This window comes from Nannobrachium achirus, assembly GCF_963921795.1.
Source record: "Nannobrachium achirus genome assembly, chromosome: 18".
NCBI lineage: Eukaryota > Metazoa > Chordata > Actinopteri > Myctophiformes > Myctophidae > Nannobrachium > Nannobrachium achirus.
In genome coordinates this window covers 61036777-61056725 of record NC_137825.1, presented here as the reverse complement: position 1 = coordinate 61056725, position 19949 = coordinate 61036777, and the positions used below count along the sequence as shown (strand labels likewise).

Here is a 19949-nt window from a genome sequence, read left to right as displayed (position 1 = left end):
TGGAGTTCCCTGCCAAGCGACTTTGGGCGACTTTTACTTTTTTTCTTTTTTTTTTGGACCCAATTAAATCTAGTAAACATGATTTCAATCGCGATTTTGCATGTTCCACCCCCCATACAACCCCATCTTTCAAACATGGCAGCCATTTTTGTTTACATCTGAAGAAAACATTATGGCTGATAAATCATGAATGCCTGAACGGATTTCCAATCTTTTTTTTTTGTTTGAAAGCTGTGAACAGCCTGCACAAACATGGTGCATGATCTGTGCATGGGCGTGCATGATCTGTGCACTATAAATTACATGGGAGTCTATGGAGGCTTCTGGCACTAGTGCCACTCGAGGGGCATTTTAAATTGGCAGTAAGTGAGCTAACATGCCAAGTTTAGCTGCATTTGAACAACTGTTCCAGGCTGCCATATCCAGCACAAGAAACCATAGAAACGGGGGAAAAATGTAATGTACTTCCTAAAATAAATGTATCATGCCTGTTGCTAAAGTATGGCAACATGAGCTTTCGCGCGCGTGCAATAACTGACGCCACAGTTGGGGTCCAGTAAATCTCTTTAGGCCACGGGGTCTGTGGCGTGGACTATAATGCACAGATTGGGTGGAATTAAAAAAGTTTAAGAATCACTAGTGTAGTTCAACCCATTTAGGTCTGAGCCCGATTTAAAAAATATATAGTTTTCTGAAAAACTTAAAATATTTATTCACAAATTACAAAAACATTATGTTGCTATATCGTCACTGTCAGGCAGACAGTGACAATATAGACAACTCACCAAGTTTCAAATTTGTATGTTTTTTTGTTTTTTGTTGGTAAAGTAAAGTCCTCCGTCCTACAAAAGTGTCGCACAAAAGTAGTGAAAATAGCCTATCTACAAGCCCAAGCTTGCAGATCGGCTATTTTCACTATTTTAAATCCGTTTTTAAAATAACAAAAAAGGGGAAGGTTTGGGACATACAAGGTTTCCACCCGACAGCGACAATATACTGTACATAGCAGCAAGAACGCCAAAAGGGGTTCCCGTCTTGCAGTGGTGTCAGTTCAGAAAAAGCTAAGGTATGGCAACATGACTGGTGTCTTGCACGCGCGCGAACCAATCATGTTGCCACACCTTAGCAACAGGCATGATACATTTATTTTAAGAAGTACATTTTATTTTTCTACAGTTTCTTGGGCTGGATATGGCAGCCTGGAACGGTTGTTCAAGTGCAGCTAAACTTGGCATGTCAGTAAACGTGCCACAATTAACAATAATGCATTGCACCTGTGTAGCTGACCTGCGGAAACTGGGAATATACCATTCTGTTAAGATGGGGAGAATACAAGTGTGGTTGTGCTGTCAAACAATGAATATATGGAATCTGGGAGTCCCTGTTTCATCTCTCTCTCAGCTAAGGGGTCCTTGGCCTGAAAACGTTGAAGACCCCTATTCTACAGCACTGTACAGTGGTTATATATCGCCCTCCATGCATTCATTCTACATTAGCACAATGGAAGTCTGTTTTCATGCATGGTGGTGTTTGTGGGCCAGTCAATATGAAGTTTCAGGGTTAGGTATTTCTCATGTAAACGTCAAATGTCATTTTAATGAATCTACATCTTGTTTACATCTTAAATACATCATTTACGCGGTGTTACCTCGCTATACTTCATTCACAGTAGAATCTCCAGCGTTAACTCAGAGCAGTGGCGTCAGTTCAGGAAAAGCTAAGGTATGGCAACAGGCATGATACATTTATTTTAAGAAGTACATTTTATTTTTCCCCCCGTTTCTACGGTTTCTTGCTGGATATGGCAGCCTGGAACGGTTGTTCAAGTGCAGCTATACATGGCATGTTTGTAAACGTGCCACAATTAACAATAATGCTGTGCAACCTGTGCAGCTGACCTGCGGAACCTGGGAATATATCATTTTATCAAGATGGGGAGAATACAAGTGTGGAGAATATAATTATAATACCTTTTTAAACTGACCATTTTGTTAAATTTTGCATTTGTAGTTATTTTACTTTAATTTAACAATATAATAACCAGCACAGATAGACAAAGAGACATTCATGGATTTATATTTAAAAGTAACTTTTCCCCCCAGGACCCAGGGTATGGCAGCTGCATACCCCTGCCATACCCAATTGACGCCCCTGACTCAGAGAGTTACACATGGATAGATTAATTGAGAATTTCACTGCATTGCTTCTTAAGCAGTGGGCCATGTTTTAGTATCTTGCAACAAAAAAACCCTAGAGTCTCTCCATCAACTAGTCAGCAGAACATTCCTTATACAATGTGACAGCTTGAAGAGAGCCAGATGTAAATCTTCCAAATCATTTCTTTTGAGGTTGGAGCTAAAGTGCAGCACTATAGTTCAGCAAGCACACAGCAAGACTTGACATGACGTCCAAACAATTGCCATGAGCTGTGACCTTTTAAAACACACACAAAACAGTTGCTGCTGAGACCAAGGCAGGCATACAGTAACTTAGATCAGGGGTTCCCAAACTTTTTTGTCTCAGGGCACCCCATAAATATTGTTTTAATCCGATGCATCCCTACATTATAATTTACACTCCCAGCACCTTATATTTATAGCATATCGTCCTTGTCGGGTGTAAACCTTGTATGTCCAAAACCGTTCATTTTGTATTCATCATCTATAAAATGTACTAAACTAGTGAAAACAGCAGATCAGCAGTGCTTGTAGATCGGCTGTTTTCACTAGTTGTGTGCGACAGCCTTGTATGATGAAGCAGGGCTTTACTTAACCAAAAGACATGCACATTTGAAACTTGGAGATACGAGGTTTCTGCCCGACAGTGACGATATTTTAGTGATTATGTTGCGAGGAAAACATTGAGATAATAGCCATTTTGGTTAGAACTGACTGAAAATAACTTAGTAGTTCAAGTTTAAAATGATACTAAATATTTTTTCAAGTGTCCAAATAAATTCCAAATATTATCAAATGATCTCGTGGCACCCCTGGACTGCTGTCGCGGCACCCCAGGGTGCCCCGTCACCCACTTTGAAAACGCCTGACTTAGATCACTGTTTCCCAAACAGTGGTGCGGGAGTCACAACCCATTTGTAGGTCCTGGATACATTTCCATGGGTCGTGAGTAAATGTCCCTTCATTTGTTGTTTCCTAAATTTTGGCATTCATTATTATTATTTTAAAAGATTTTCTAAAGATTTCCACAAAAAACTCATAACATTGATTGACAGATGTGACAGACAGACCCAACGTGAGAAACAACATGCATCATGGTCACAATGCTGAGTCTGATCGAGGCAGGATATACTGTAAGACAGGCACTTCCCAATCAACACACAAATAATTTAAACTGAGTTACTAGGGCCCATGTTGGAGGGGCCTTAATTATTTTATACTTTAGTTATTGAAAAATAGCAGATCTACAAGCTCACAGCGCAGCACAGAATTGCCGCGCTGTGAGCTTGTAGATCTGCTATTTTTGAAAAGTCGTGAAAATGCGTGCAAATCTTTCAATATATGTATTTTTTAAGCAGATATTTGTAACTCAAAATTTGCTTCTGGGGGGTCCCTGGAACAACATATTTTGAGATGGGGGTCCGTGGGCCAAATACTGTAATTGTCATTTTGGGGGTCCTTGAAAAAGTTTGAGCACCACTGACATAGAAACGTTCACGATTTTTCAAAAATAGCAGATCTACAAGCTCGCAGCGCAGCACTCTGTGCGGTGCTGTGAGCTTGTAGAAAGTAAAATTAAAAGAAAACTCTCTCAGTCTCACACTCTGCCAGTAATCACCCTCCCATGTTCGAAGAAATGTTGGCATCCACGTGCCTACGGTTGCCTACCCCTATACATCAAACTAGTTACACTGCATTCTTTTAAATGCTACCGTGCCCTTCATTATCTAATCACTCATAGTGTCGCTGTTCTGACTCTCAGGTTTTATTTCCCTTTGGTATTACAACTGATAAATGCATTTTTATAGTGTGTTTCTCTTTTAATCATTTGCATGATGATCAAGTTGATGATTTATATGTAAACAACTACATGTTAACTTAAACCTAACATGAAGTCCAAAATCCTTTCGTTAGTAGCAACTGAGTTAAGGTATTTACGATGTGGGGGTGTTTAGATAGATAGGTCTGACAGGACCTGTTATCTTGATGTGAATCTCTTTTGTCTTTGGTTTTCTCCCTTGGGGAGGGACTTGTATCCTACTGCTAAAACTGTGGCTGTGGTGGCCTCAGAACTTCTTTTGAATAAACGATGGAAGGAACACCTTTTTACCCTCCTGATATCTGGCCTGCCGTCTTTTCCTTTTTAAATAATGTTTGTAATTTAAAGGTTTAATTTTCATAGCTATCAACAACCCACCTGCTGTCAACACATGGAATCCCAGTAATGTTCCAAGACTTTCTCATCAACAGTAACACGTGTTAACCTTAAGTATATTTCACTTAAAAAAATGGGCACTTTATCGTCTAATCAGGCTTTATTTTGTGAACGCCCCAGACAGTTTTTAAGTTGCTCGATTCAGTATCAGACACGCCCCCTTCCTATACAAACCCATTGTAACTTCAAACTCTATTGTAACTATCGAAAACACCTGTCCTTAATTTGTTCTGGTGACTGATATTGTCCTTCTAAGGCAGTGTTTCTCAAACTTTCAAATTTCAAGGTCTCCCCATAACTCTGACAGTGTACAAATCGAACCCGTTGAACCAAATGAACCTGTTAGGTTTCATTTGGTTCCATTCGTACACTGTCAGAGTTACAGACATAAAGGAACCCAGAGAGTCCCTGAAATGCACTTTGAGAAACACTGTTCTAAGGCCTTCTAATTGTCTGTGTAAAAATAAATGAAAAAAATAACACACAAACACACACACGCACGCACGCACGCACGCACGCACGCACGCTCGCTCGCTCGCTCACTCACTCACTCACTCACTCACTCACTCACTCACTCACTCACTCACACACACACACACACACACACACACACACACACACACACACACACACACACCAAACAGGTGCATACTGTATCAGAGGAAATAATTGCGACCGGAGGTCGCAGTTTACTATGAGAAACGTCACAGCTTGTCTGTGTACACATTTTTACGGTCTATGGGTTTGGGGCTCTGACATCAATGTGATGTCAACTCTTGTTAACTCTTGTTTATTATTGTGATGTTTTTTATCTGCTTAGTGTAAATCGCTTTGGATTAAAAGCGTCTGCTAAATGCCTAAACTGTAAACTGTAACTCTAACAGAATGGGTTTGCCACTCTGACATCACACTCTGGCTTCACTGTGATGTCACACCAACAGAATCCCTTTTATGCCCATATATGGAGTTCCCTGATGTCATCAACATTAATGATGCCCTGTTGGAGAGATCCCTGTGATGCCAGGGGGCACGAATCCATTTTATGCCCATATATGGAGTTATGGAGATCCCTGTGTGCCAGGGGGACAAATCCCTTTTCTGCCCATATATGGATATCCCTGATGTCCACATCCCTGATGTCCACATCCCAGAGGTCGCTTGTCGCCCTGAGGCGTCTTACTAGTACCTGGGAAGAGAATACCATGAGATCTGCATGTGTTTTATTATTGTTTTGCAAGTGTGACTGACGTTCCACTTTCGTCTTCCTCAGAGTCATTAGGGTCCATTTTGTTACCATATCTCTCCATCAACCATTTAGCTGGGGAACACATGGAACCCCCTCAAGGAGTGGTTGAGAACCACTTCAGATCTTTAACTCTTGAGAGTGTAAAATGAAACCAAATGGTTCATTTGGTTTCATTTTACAAAAAATATTGCTAAACTGAATTATTGTTAAACACCTGAAAGTAGGGACTGAGTTACTAGGGCCCAAGGCAGAGGGGCTTTTAGCTATTGAAAAATAGCAGATATACAAGCTCACAGGGGACTAAATTTAACTGACTAAACTGCTATTTTTGAAAAGTCGTGAAAATGTGTGCAAATCTTTGAATATATGTACTTTTTAAGCAAACATTTCAAAATTTTGCTTCTGGGGGGTCCCTGGAATGAAATATTTTGAGATGGGGGTCTGTGGCCAAATACATATAATTTTGGTGGTCCTTCACATTAAAACGTTTGAGTTGCAACACTGACATAGAAACATAGGTTTTTAAAAAAAAACCTTAGAAGGGTTTGAAATATTCAGAAATTGTCACGATCTTTCAAAAATAGCAGATCTACAAGCTCGCAGCGCGGCACTCGGTGCCGCGCTGTGAGCTTGTATATCTGCTATTTTTCAACAGTTAAAGCACACAATAACGCGTAATAATGCGTTCCCAGTCTAAATGGGTTAAACCCCCTCCCCCTATGAAGAACATTCATGGGGGGCCCGCAGTGAATCCTTGTACCCAGGGCCCAGAATTTGGTGTGACGCCCCTGGCAGGTGCAGTAACATAAACAGCACTGCAACAGTACCAGCTATGGTTGAAGATTTTCTCCTCCAGGTGGACGGCTGCTCCATCTCTCCATCCACCGAGGTTCGCAACCTGGGTGTCATCCTGGACTCTACCCTCTCCTATCAATCCCACATCAAATCCGTTACCAGATCTGCCTTCTTCCACCTGAAAAACATTTCCAGACTCCGGCCATCACTCACAGACTCCGTTGCTGAAACACTCATTCACTCATTCATCTCCTCCCGTCTTGACTACTGCAACGGTGTCTTGTTCGGTCTCCCCAACTCAGTCTTGGACAGACTGCAGTATGTCCAGAACTCAGCTGCCAGAGTGCTCACTCGTACCAGACGCTGGCAGCACATCACCCCCACCCTCAAACACCTCCACTGGCTTCCGGTCAAGTTCCGCATCACTTACAAACTGCTCCTCCTCACCTATAAAGCCCTCCATGCCCTAGCCCCACAGTACCTGTCAGACCTCCTCAAGGACTACTCTCCTGAGCGGAACCTGAGATCTGCTGACCTGGGGCTCCTCACCGTCCCTCCAAGCAAAAAGCGGACCCTTGGGGATAGAGCCTTCAGTGTGGCGGCCCCAACCCTCTGGAACTCCCTCCCCATGGCGATTCGCCAGCTGCCAACATTGGACTCTTTCAAGTCCGCACTGAAGCGACACTTATTTATTTTGGCTTTTGGACAATAACATGATTGTTTATGTTTTGTTAAGCGCCTTGGGTTTTTTGAAAGGCGCTATATAAATCCAAGTTATTATTATTATTATTATTATGTGGTAAGGGGGACAGGTCTTCATGCGGTAATAACTTTAAACATATCATGTAGTAATCGTGATTGACGTCATCGCACCCTAAAGGCGCCAAAAAAACACATTTTGATATATCCCAACCCAGTATGACATGATGTATATTGACGTTGGGCGGGAGTCAGGAATATGGCTGACATGTATCACAGCTATGCCGTGATGCACGAGCCAAGGAATGCTGTGTGCATTTCTTGGAGCATCTGCCATTTCGGGGGGTTTGGCCGTCACCCTCCCAGCGAGCTGGGAAACGCAGCCGTAACAAAGTGTCTTGTTGTCAGTAACCTCACAGTTTCCGCCGTTTCCCCTCATTATCGCCGCCAAGTGTTTACAGTGTCTTCATTAGCAGCCAGCCTTCTAAAGATAACGCAACCCCAAAGAAGGCATCAATGGCAGAGATAAGCGCGAATGGGCTACTATTTTGGTCCACACCAGTCCCCTGTTTACTCTGGGATCATGGGAGAGGACCTCGGGACCGTGTCCCTTGCAGAGGGGATTCCAATTCCCAAACCTCGTCGTCCCCTCCCGAAGTCAGTCTTTTGAAGCCCCTGTGGAGCGATAGCTGATCGGGGAGGCAGAAGGTAAAAGAAATAAAATAAATAGAACGGTATCGTTCAGGACCGCGGACGCAGTCAACGTGGAACCGATCTGTCGGGGATCTAAACACAGGTTCAGGATGCAGTGTTCCCGGACGTTCCTCTTCCAGACGTGCCTGAGCCTGCTGGCGTCCATGGGCTCGTGCACCTGCAAGCCTCTGGACAACGAGGTCCTCCAGAGCGAGGGCTCCGACGAACGGCGGCTGTACGAATCCTCCCGGCTCCTCCTGGAGCAGGAGTTCCTGGAGGAGCAGGAGGAGGAGAACGCCGGCTCCCGGCTGGAGACGCTCCTGGGGAGCATGAAGGAGGGCTTCCTGAGGAAGCTCAACCTGTCCGACGTGCCGCAGGAGAGCACCAAGATCCAGCCTCCTCCCTTCATGATGGAGCTGTACAACAAGTATGCCTCCAACAGCACGGCCATCCCGCAGTCGGATGTCATACGGAGCTTCACTGTGCAAGGTACGTACTGATGTTCCGGAGCGGTGGTCCTCAGCCTGTTCAGGCCCGGACCCCCAACATAACTGGGACCCCCCCCCCCCCCCCACACACACACACACACACACACACACACACCCTGACGAGCACTAAGTAGTAGTAGTAGTAGTAGTAGTTTATTTTGGTCATTTAGAAATAGAATACATACATTTCATTTTCACATGAATTTCCCATTATTTAACCAAAAAGGTATAGGCTGAAGCCCTTGGCTTATTTTGCCTAACCTTATCACAATCACTCTAGTCTAAGATGACCGCAGAGGAAGTAAACTCTTAAAGAAAACAAAAGAAACAAGCAAAACTAAAATAAAAAATAAAGCTCTGAACATTTTTTTTTACTAAATAATAATAATGTATACTTATGTATATACATATATACACATACATTATATACAGCCACAAAAACATTATGATAATATATTATCATCCATTCTTTAGTTAATATATTTCTATAATAGAAAAGATAATCATGATAGCTCTCTGTACTTTATTATAGTCTTGTGTTTAAACATTATTTTTGAGGCATTACATTTTGCACGGTTCTATTGTGAAAATAGCTGATCTACATGCGAGGCGTTGTGAGCATGTAGATCTGCTATTTTCACAATGTCTGCCTCTAATTTTTGACATTTTGGCCAATGATTAATTTGTCATTTTAGATATATTAAAAGTCCTTAAAGTGTCACTTTTAAGGACTTTTGTCAAATGTGCATATACCCTCTGTACACTTAAACTTTATGTTTGTTTGTTTGTTTACTGTTGAGAAAACAATGTTGCACATTAAGTTAATCATTTGGGGAATCCCAAAATAATTTGGGGACCCCCCTGGGGGTCCAGACCCACAGGTTAAGAACCACTGTTTTAACAGCTTTGGGTGAAAAGAACCTATTTGATTATTTCTGCTGGTAGTGAATGTATTCCACTCCATTACAGGGGTCTACACATAACTGCTAGTTTGTGTAGCAGGTTGCTGGCTGTCCATCATGAGACAGCCAGCTGCACTTTGTGCGCCCTGGATCAGAGGCAGGAAGCATTACGTCTTTATAGGAGTAGTTCACCCCCAAAATGACTTTTTTTCTATTGATTACTCATGCCATGGAGACTTGAGTTCAATAATATCTTTTAGTATTTGTCACATTCTTAAGACAAAAATGTGATTATAATAAATTTAGACCCCTTGATTCCGGATGGCAAATGCATTCGGGTCCCCATCTGGAATCAGTGGGGATATTGTAATCAAATTATTGTCTTAGGAATGGGACAAAACACAAAAAATGTTATTGAACTCAAGTCTCCATGGCACGAGTAATCAATAGGAAAAAAGTCATTTGGGGGTGAACTACTCCTTTTACATGATCGCTCTGTTGAAATTGAGTACAGATCAATGCTCTACGTCCTTTGAATAGATAACCATTAAACTGCATGTGATTTGCCCCAGTAAACCCAAGAGTCTGAAATGCTAATTCAGTGAAATGCAATCTTCCCATGACGGAAATTTGGCAGGCATTTAAACAGGGATTACAATAACAACACATAAGATAAGATATGATATGATATGATGATATGTTATAAGGTGTCCCCAGCTAAATAAAATATTTCAAATTGAAGCACAATATATTGTGTTTTAGATCTTGGAGCTACAGTGTATTATTACAACACAAAGGAACGAGCTAGTGGTATCAATAAAGCAAAAGATAGGAGATAAAACAAACTAATAATGAATAAAAAATAAGAAATCTGAAAAGACGCAGCACACAAATTACATAATCTAACTCTCCCAACAGATATCAGCCGCTCGTGGAGGAATGGGACCAGATCCAGTCACAGGCTGCTGTTCAACGTCAGTCTGCCGGGACACGAGAAGGTGACGGCCGCTGAACTGCGGCTCTTCCTCGCGCACCGCCCCGGCTCCAAGGCCACCGTCAAGGTCTACGAGGTGGATTACGAGGGCGCCGAACGCGTCACGCACCTGCTGGAGGGGAAAGAGGTCGCCGCCGGCTTGCACGACGGCTCCTGGGAGATGTTCGACGTGACCAGAGCCGTTCTGCGCTGGGTGAAGTCGGGCCTGGCGGTGAACCAGTTCGAGGTGGTGGTGGACGGCAGCGGCTGCGGCTCCTCGGGAGGTTCGGCCTGCGTCGGCGTGAGCACGTCCGTCGGAGACAACAGCTCGGCCGCGCTGATCGTCTTCTCGGACGACCTGGGGAGCAGGAAGCGGGAGACGAAGAAGGAACTGAAGGAGATGATCCTCCACGAGGAGGCGGCCATCTTGTACTCGGGGGGCGACTGGCGAGGAGGAGGGGGAGGGGAGGAAGGAAGGGCAGAGGGGGGCTGGCTCCCCGGCGGCGCGCTCCCCCCGGAGGAGGCGGCCCCGCCGCCGCAGCCGAGGCGCCGGAGGAGGCGCCGGAAGGCGGAGCAGCGGGAGTACTGCCGGAGGACCTCGCTCAAGGTCAACTTCAAGGACATCGGCTGGGACAGCTGGATCGTGGCGCCCCCCGAGTACGACGCCTTCGAGTGCCGCGGCCTGTGCTACCACCCGCTGACGGACGAGTCCACGCCGTCCAAGCACGCCCTCATCCAGACTCTGGTGAACATCCTGAACCCCAGGAAGGCCAACATGGCGTGCTGCGTCCCCATCAAGCTGGACCCCATCACCGTCATGTACCAGGAGAACGGCCGCCTCACCATACGCTACCTGTACGAGGAGATGAAGGTGGCCGAGTGTGGCTGCAGGTAGTGAGCTAGGGCATTCACGAATAGTGATTTTTAGTATTCGAATTATTCGAATAGTGGAATATTCGACAGGACTGGCCAAACTGTCAAATATTAAGAAAGCAAGAGCCGAACATTGTGAAAATAGCAGATCTACATGCTCACAACGCCTTGCGTTGCGAGGCGTTGTGAGCATGTAGATCTGCTATTTTCACAATATTTATCTGCGGAACCGAGTCATATTAAATGTAATACCTACAATTCCAAGTGCTTGTCAGGGTGGGGGTCCCCAGTTCAAATATGTTTATTTTGGGGGTCACAGCCTAAAAAGGTTTGAGAACCCCTGGTATAGAGCATTAACAAATTCATCCACCAGGGGCATTGACAACTCTTTCTTATGACTTCCTATCTAGCCAAGCTTTATAAACTATATATTTTTTAAAAGAAAAAACAATAAAATAAAAAAAGAAAGCGAATATTCGACTTCGGTGAACAACGTCGAATAGTGACTTTGATATTCGAATATTCTAATATTTGGTGAATGCCCTAGTAGTGAGTGGGGGAGACGGGTGGCCCCGTGTGTGACCATGGCTGGGGGGTGCTGGGTGAATTTATTTCCTTCCGATGTATCTCGAATGTTCCTATAAGATGTCTGGAGTAAAAACAGGGTCGTATATGAACAGAGTTGTAAATCACTGCATGATTTAAAGGTTTTAAACAACAATGATTTAAACAACTGTTTAAATCGTGTTTCATTCATAGCCTGTGCAGAACTATTACTATTTCAAAAACACTGAAGCGCACTCCTCATTGCTACCTACACACGTCATGTTTCTGTGTGAAATTTGGTATAGGCTGTCAAAAACTAAAAAATAAGTAAAAAAAAAGAAAAAAAGAAAAAAAGAAATCAGATATCCATAGAAAAATGTCAATACTTTCAAATATGTCATAAGACGTAAGTAGGTAAAAAAAAAGAAAAGAAAGAAAAAAAAAAAAGAAAACTTGCACACCCAGTCTTGGCTGACAATGCTATGTGCAGTCCCAAACTACGGGGGAGTAATAGTGGCAAGGCAGTGTGTTAGCCTGCAATGACAATCATAAGTGAGGAACAGGTCTGAAACCTTACACCTTAAATCCCTCCTGAGTGTTCACTAACTCTTAGTGTGTACAAATATAACCAAATTGACCTATAAGGGCCATTTGGTTACATTTGTACACTCTCATGAAGGCATAGGGCATTACCTTTTCTCATGCTAATTCTTGATGTACATTTTAGTTGTAAGTAGCATTTTGTTTTGTGTATTAAAAAGTCAAGGCAAGTCAAACTTTTGTTCTATAGCTACAAATTTCACATGCAGGATACTGACAGGAAATACGTACAACACGTTAGAGCATTCATGAATAGCGATTTTTAGTATTCAAATTATTCGACCTCAAAGTAATCGAATAGTCGAATCTTCGACAGGGCTGGCCAAACTGTCAAATATTAAGAAAGCAAGAGGCAAACATTGTGAAAATAGCCGATCTACAAGGCGTTGTGAGCATGTAGATCTGCTATTTTCACAATATTCATCTGTGGAACCGAGTCACATTAAATGTATTACCTACAATTCCAAGTGCTTGTCAGGGTGGGGGTCCCCAGTTCAAATATGTTTATTTTGGGGGTCACAACCTAAAAAGGTTTGAGAACCCCATAGAGCATTAACAAATTCATCCACCAGGGGCATTGACAACTCATTCTTATGACTTCCTATCTAGCCAAGTTTTATAAACTATGTATTTTTTAAAGAGAAAACTATATTATATATATATAAAAAAAAAAAAAAAAAAAAAAAAAGCGAATATTCGACTTCGGTGAACAACGTCGAATAGTGACTTTGATATTCAAATATTTGAATATTCGAATATTTAGTGAATGCCCTACAACATGTGTGACATGACATGGATCATTATGCAATCCCACACCGTTCATACAAACACAGTTCATGTTGTTCTTCATATTGTACAGGTGGTATTTGGTATTTGTGAAATGTTTGATTTTTTTATAAGGTTGCCACAGCTGCTGCACTGCTGTTCCACCCTTGAGAGGAAATGTTTGGAAAACCACGTTATACTAAAGCAGGATATTTACTGTATAGGAGGTGTATGTATCTTAAATAACTAACTATGAAAACTATGAAAAAGTATGTACATATATGAAACTGTTTAATGTGTGTGTGTGTGTGTGTGTGTGTTTGTGTGTGTGTGTGTGTGTGTGTGTGTGTGTGTGTGTGTGTGTGTGTGTGTGTGTGTGTGTGTGTGTGTGTGTGTGTGTGTGTGTGTGTGTGTGTGCGGGTTGTGATCCCCTGGTTTATTTGTAAGAAGAAACCTTTTATTTGTTGGTCTAAAAATTATGCACACCGTTTGTGTATGTAACTTCTCTATGATTGTTATTTATCTTAATGTATGTTTTCTTTGAAGTACAGTAAAAAAAAGATTATGATTATGAATAGTGTCTACATGTATGTTATTCATTCATTCTTTTAGATTGTCTCTCAGCGTCTGGCTGATCCAGAAATACAAATCCCTTCAGGGCTCATAACTCTTATCAGCCTGAAGGGATTTTTATTTTTCGATACCGACCACTCAGCAAGTCGTTATCCCGCTTATTACACGGCTACTCAATAATTGCAACCGTCAAGTCGCAGTTACTATCAAAACCTCACGTCACACTTTTCCCCTAGCCTACTCATATCTCTGCCACCGGTGCCCCTAGCCATGCCAAACTTTGCACACACACTCCTTGGCTGCTAAACCACAACCCACCCCTCATTTCTCACATGGCCCGCTTCTAGCGCCACCATGAGGCCGATTCTTGCAAAACACATTTTTGGACACTGCTCCTACAGATTTTGCCCTGAAATCACGCAAAGCGGTACACAGTATCTCTAAAGTCATGTCATCAACATGGATCTGTCCCATATTCCCTCCTGATTGCCTACCATTGCCTTCTAAAGTTTGTGTATGCGACCTGACGGTCGCTTATCTCCCAATTATGGAGTCTTACTGGTAATTTGACTCAAAACTAAAAACAAAACAAAGTATTGCCTTGTTTACAGTACTGAAAGTATTGTAGTACTCACGTGTTGTGAGCTTGGAGGTGGGCTATTTTTGGTGCGTAATATCACACTGAACTAATAATCAAGTCAATACTGGAGACATGGATTTCTTCACAGAGAGGGAAATTCTTTCAACATAAGATGCTGCATTCAAGTTCAGGAGAGTTTGGACAAGACAAGTTCAGGTATGGCATGGAAAGAGGGCATTTGTGTTTCTTTCACCATAGTAAAAACTGCATTCATGGTCTGGAGAGGGCACTTTGTTTTACAGATGGATAAAAGAGCAGGGGCATTTCTGTATGTCGCCATGCCTGAAGAAGACCAACTGCGGGTCGAAACGTTGCCAATAAATGTGGGGGGGGGGGGGGGGCAGCATAGCTCAGAGTCCTTGGGCAAGACTCTGAACCCCACATTGCTCCCGGTGAGCAGGTTGGTGCATGCCTTGCATGGTTTCCTCCGCCACCGGTGTACAAATGTGTGCGTGAATGGGTGAATGTAATGCACAATCTATGTAAAGCGCTTTGGATAAAAGCGCTATATAGATGCAACATTTACCATTTAAGTGATGAGGGCTAAAGTGAATTTGTTGTTTGACAGGCAGTTAGTGGAGGTCATGGAGGACTGGTGTGATGTGGTGTCTTGACCGAGTGCTGGTGAGCAGGTGGGCGGCTGGGTTTTGTGGCTTATTGAGGGGTTTTGGAGGTGATGCCATGAAGTATGCTGTTGCAGTAATCCAAGCGGGATGAGATGAAGGCGTGGATAAGGGTTTCGGCAGAAAACTGATCTGGTTTCGGCAGCAGCTGTAGACAATCTAGACATGATCAGTTGTTGTTTAATATGCAGGTAGGAAACCAGTTTGACAACCTCTCTCATTGAGACGTGCAGTCGTGCACACACAGCTGTGCTCTCTCTCTCTCTCTCTCTCTCTCTCTCTCTCTCTCCCTCCCTCCCTCTCTCTCTCTCTCTCTCTCTCTCTGTCCAGCCCACAACTTATTCTAAACAGGGAAATTAAAGTACCGAGGCTAGACGCAGTGTGGCTGCAGTTCAACTACAAGACATTCAACAACTAAGCTTAATCTTAATTTACAGACAACAATCGTTGACAAGCAGAACTCATAGACAGGTAAGGACTGTACCAGAAAATTAAACACATGTTTCATGGTGTTATGCAATAGAACTGTATGTGGCTGTACATTATACTAGTGTATACGATGCTGCTGATGCTACTCTGGGATGGGAGCGGCAGTGTACTATTGAACAATATAGAGCAGGGGTTCCCAAACTTTTTTGTCTCAGGGCACCCCATAAATATATTTTTAATCCAAGGCACCCCTACATTATAATTTTCACTCCCAGCACCTTATTTATAGCATATCGTCGTTGTCGGGTGGAAACCTTGTGTGTCCAAAACTGTTCGTTTTGTATTTATCATTTACAAAATGTACTAAACTAGTGAAAACAGCAGATCTATAAGCACACAACGCCTCGCATCGTGAGGCGTTGTGTGCTTGTAGATCGGCCTTTTTCACTCGTTTTGTGCAACAGAGGTTTCTGCCTGACAGTAATGATATTTTAGTGATCATGTTGCGAGGAAAACGTTGAGATAATAGCCATTTTGGTTAGAACTGACTGAAAATAACTGTGTACTTCAGGTTTAAAATTATACTAAATATATAAGTGTCCAAATAAATTCCAAATATTATCAAATTATCTCGCAGCACCCCTGGACTGCCGTCGCGGCACCCCAGGGTGCCCCGTCACCCACTTTGAAAACCCTGATATAGAGCACCGAAGTCTGATTTACAAATTTCACCTGGGTCGTGGACTTTTTTTATACCGTGTCAAATAAGTACTGTGTTCCAAGAATAAACAGATGATCCTGGCGCTTTGACCCATTTTGATATGAATAATCTGTGAAAAATGTTACTGCCACCTAATTATAGTTCAATGATGAGTGACTGACTATCATAACAGAGTCACCTCCCTGACAATATCGGCCAGACAGTTTGTTAAGTTTTGGACCACAATGCGAGACTCCTGTGACACGGGGGATGATTGAGTGACGTCAGGACTAGACTGGGATCAGTTTGCTTTGCTGATCCGCTCTGGGTCTGTGGACAGAGGTGTCAATTGGCTACAGGGAAAAAAAAAGTACTTCTTTAATAAATTCATCATGCCTGTTGCTAAGGTATGGCAACATGACTGGTTTCTTGCACTTGTGCCTTCGTGCTCTTGCAAGACACCAGTCATGTTGCCATATCATAGCTTTTGCTGAACTGACGCCACTGTCTGTAGAACGGGTACGGAAACAGTGTGGCATGTATGTGTGTGTGTGCAAATGACAAGATATAGAAGGCAGGCTTTAGACCGGATCAGAGCACTGAACACTAAATAGAAAGTAGAACAACAAGGCAGACATCGAGGCCTTGAGACCTGTGAGGCACAGCAGAGCGAGCTGCCGTCTGAGCTGCATACTGATGGGGTGGCGGCATTACTTATAATATAACTTTTAAACTGGATCATACTGTAGTACAGGGGTCTTCAAGTTTTCAGGCCAAGAACCCCTTAGTTGAGAGAGAGATGAAGCAGGGTCCCCCACAATCTGTTTATAGATTCCATATATAGTGTCATAATTGTTTGACAGCACAATCGTCAGTGTATTTTGAATTCATGTCAATTTGTGTTTAACCACTTGAACCGTCAATACTTAATAAACTTGACCTTTCACTCTGTACTTAGTCTGCTCTTTTCCCCTCTACACCAAACATCTTTGCCAAAAATAGCCGATCTACAAGCTCACAATGCCTCGCAGCGCGAGGCGTTGTGAGCTTGTAGATCTGCTATTTTTGGCTAAAGTTCTCAGAATGGACACTAGGGTTCAAGTGGTTAAATAAAAAAAAGGAGAAAAAAAAACTTTCTATCACTCAAAGATTTGGAGGACTCCCTGTAGTAACTCTGAGGACCCCCTAGGGGTCCCGGACCTCCTGTTGAAGACCCCTGCTGTAGTACTTGAATATTGATCAAAATCATCAACATGATTCAATGGGAGCCAATGGGAATGCACATCACTGTGTGAGAGGCGATGGCTCACATTTTTTCACACCTGGTGGTAGTAGATCAGATGTGTGACAACAGGTTTCAGTGTGATCTAGTGATTAGGCCTACATTCCATCTGGTTTGTATGTGGAGTAAATGACAGACAGTGAAGAATGTGCACTGACTATGACTGTTACAGTTTTGCTATTAGCAGGGGAGAAAGTGGCTCCCAGAAATGAAAATCAGCGACACTTCCAAAAAAAGGGACAAACTCCCCAAACCCCCCGAAATGCAGAGAAAACTGCATTTTGGCACAGTTATAGCTATAACACAATACAAACACAACACCTGCACAGACGGAGACGGTAATGGCATTTGTCCATAACAGCAGATTATTGTGACCTAAGCTATGTTCAGACTAAAGCAAGCTATAAAAATAAGCAAGCTAAAAAAACATGCAGCTTGGTAAAAAACACTGTCACCCAACTCTATGCCGGTCAGCCTGCTTTCGACGAGACAAAACACACGTGTTTCGAATGAAACACCTGTTTATTAAGTTCTGGAAGGAAGTACTCCATCCTGTGGGTGGCGCTACCGCGTCACACAAGATCACAGAAACGTCTCACGTTAGCTCCCGCAGGACGATATCATTGGCCGAAGGGCTTGTCACTCAAGTTGGGGCGTCTCCCCCTTAAAGCCGGTGACGCGCGTCCGCTCCTCCTCTGTAGTAGCTCTGCTTGCCACGAACAGAGGGCCGAGAGTCAGATGGAGTACTTCCTTCCAGAACTTAATAAACAGGTGTTTCGTTCGAAACACTTGTGTTTATCTTCGTTCTGTCAGTTCAGTATTCCATCCTATGGGTACCATACACTCCCGTAAAGCGACGATGGCCAACGTCCCAAAACCCCAAACGTCACGCACAGTGACACAACCATTCTTAAGACAGATCACGAGTCCTCTGGACCCGGAGTCAGGGGTCAAAGAAGTATAAAGGCCCTGCCAGGCTAGGCCCACCTAGACCCGCCTCAATCCTTGCCTGCCCTATGAAGAAACTGATCCTCAAAGGGAGAAGGGCCCCCTCCACTAAGACCGCTACCATCTGGTCAGGGAGGAGAAGTGAAAATAATGTTCTCTTACACAAACATTTCACCCAAAGTATGACACCTCACCAAGAAGAAGCAGCCACTTGTAGAACCGAATGTGCCAAAGACTTAGGCGCAACGTCCAAGTGATAGTAAGCTGCAAAGGTGGACGGTGACTTCCAGTTAGCCGCCACACCAATCTCTCGGATAGAGGTCCCTTGAGCGAGACCCCACGAGGTGGAAATAGTGGAATGGGCCTTGAGACCTGGTACTCTGGCTACATCCGCACTATCATAAGCTAAGTTAATAGCTTCCACAATCCACCCTGAAAGCGTTGACACTGCAACCGCTGCCTTCTTAGTGGACTTACCATGCGGGACAAAGAGACAGCTTGACTGCCTACACTCTCTTGTCCTGTCACAGTAGATCTTCAAAGCCCTGACAGGGCACAGAAGATGCAAACGCCTATCCTCCTCCGAAGCGAAGGGAGGAGGATGGAAGGCCAACAGTTCCACAGGAACATCCTGGACCACCCCATTCTTAGTTAAGAACTGCAGATGGGGCTTCAACTGGACGCTGCGGAAACCGCTAGCAAACCTCATGCAATCCTCTGACACTGAGAGAGCATGAAGATCACTCACCCTCTTGGCTGTAGATAGAGCCAGGAGGAGAAACGTCTTGAGGGAGAGCATTTTCAAGGAAACGCTCTCTAGTGGCTCAAAGGGAGACTGACTCATACCCCTTAACACCACCTCCAAGTCCCAAGACGGAAAGAGGGGTCTGGAGGAGACATTGTCCCTCATGACCGCCGCCATAAACTGGACCACCCAAGGATGCTGCGAGGGATTGGTCCCATCAAACGACTGATGACAGGCGTCAAAGGCAGCCAGGTACCCTCTAAACGTAGAGGGTTTCCTGCCCTTTGCCAGGGGATCTTGAAGAAACTCAAGAAGGTCAACAGGCGGATGCCTAGTCTGACACCATTCCTCAAAGGCTTCCCATTTCCCAACATACACTGCTGTCGTAGAGCTAGCTCTAGACTTCTGCATGGTGTTGATGACCGCTGTAGAGAGGCCAGCTGCACTCAGCTTCTCCCTCTCACGGGCCAGACCCAAAGGTCTAGATGTTGTGGGTCTGGATGGAGGATCTCCCGACCCGCTTGGCTCACTAAGTCTCGCCTGAGAGGAAGAGGCCAAGGTTCTCTGTACAGGAGTGGGGCAATCGCTGACCTCCAAACTCCTGACTTCGGTGCTACCAGAAGCACCTTCAGACCGTACCTCCGCACTCTTTCTAGAGTCGGGAGGATGAGGTCCAACGGGGGGAGGCACAAAGGAGTCCCACCGACCACTCGTGGGCAAACGCGTCCAGCCCTAGAGGAGGGGACCCCCTCAGGGCAAAGAAACGTGAGCACTTTGCGTTCTCTCTCGACGTGAATAAGTCTGCCACCGGACCGCCAAACTTGGCCCAAATCCAATGGGCCAGTGTCGGATGAAGAGACCAGTCTTCGTACCGAACCGTCCCTCTGGACAGCAGATCCGCTCCGCTGTTCAGTAGGCCTGGAACATGGGAGGCCCCCCCTGATCGACAGGAGGTTGGTTAGCGACACCCCCCCCCCCCCCCCCCCAGCACGCTGCTTTTGAAGTTTATGCTGAAACCCAAGGACTTGAGGTGCGCT

The 19949-nt window shown here is 44.2% G+C and overlaps 1 protein-coding gene across 1 annotated transcript; it reads left to right on the top strand.

Annotated features, from left to right (window-relative positions):
* Window positions 1-7764: 7764 nt before the first annotated feature.
* gdf2 (growth differentiation factor 2) lies at window positions 7765-11177 on the top strand. Its single transcript, XM_080747856.1, has 2 exons — window positions 7765-8314; window positions 10134-11177. Exons 1-2 carry the CDS (start codon window positions 7936-7938, stop codon window positions 11081-11083), a joined length of 1329 nt encoding a protein of 442 aa, XP_080603982.1. The 5' UTR covers window positions 7765-7935; the 3' UTR covers window positions 11084-11177.
* Window positions 11178-19949: the final 8772 nt, after the last annotated feature.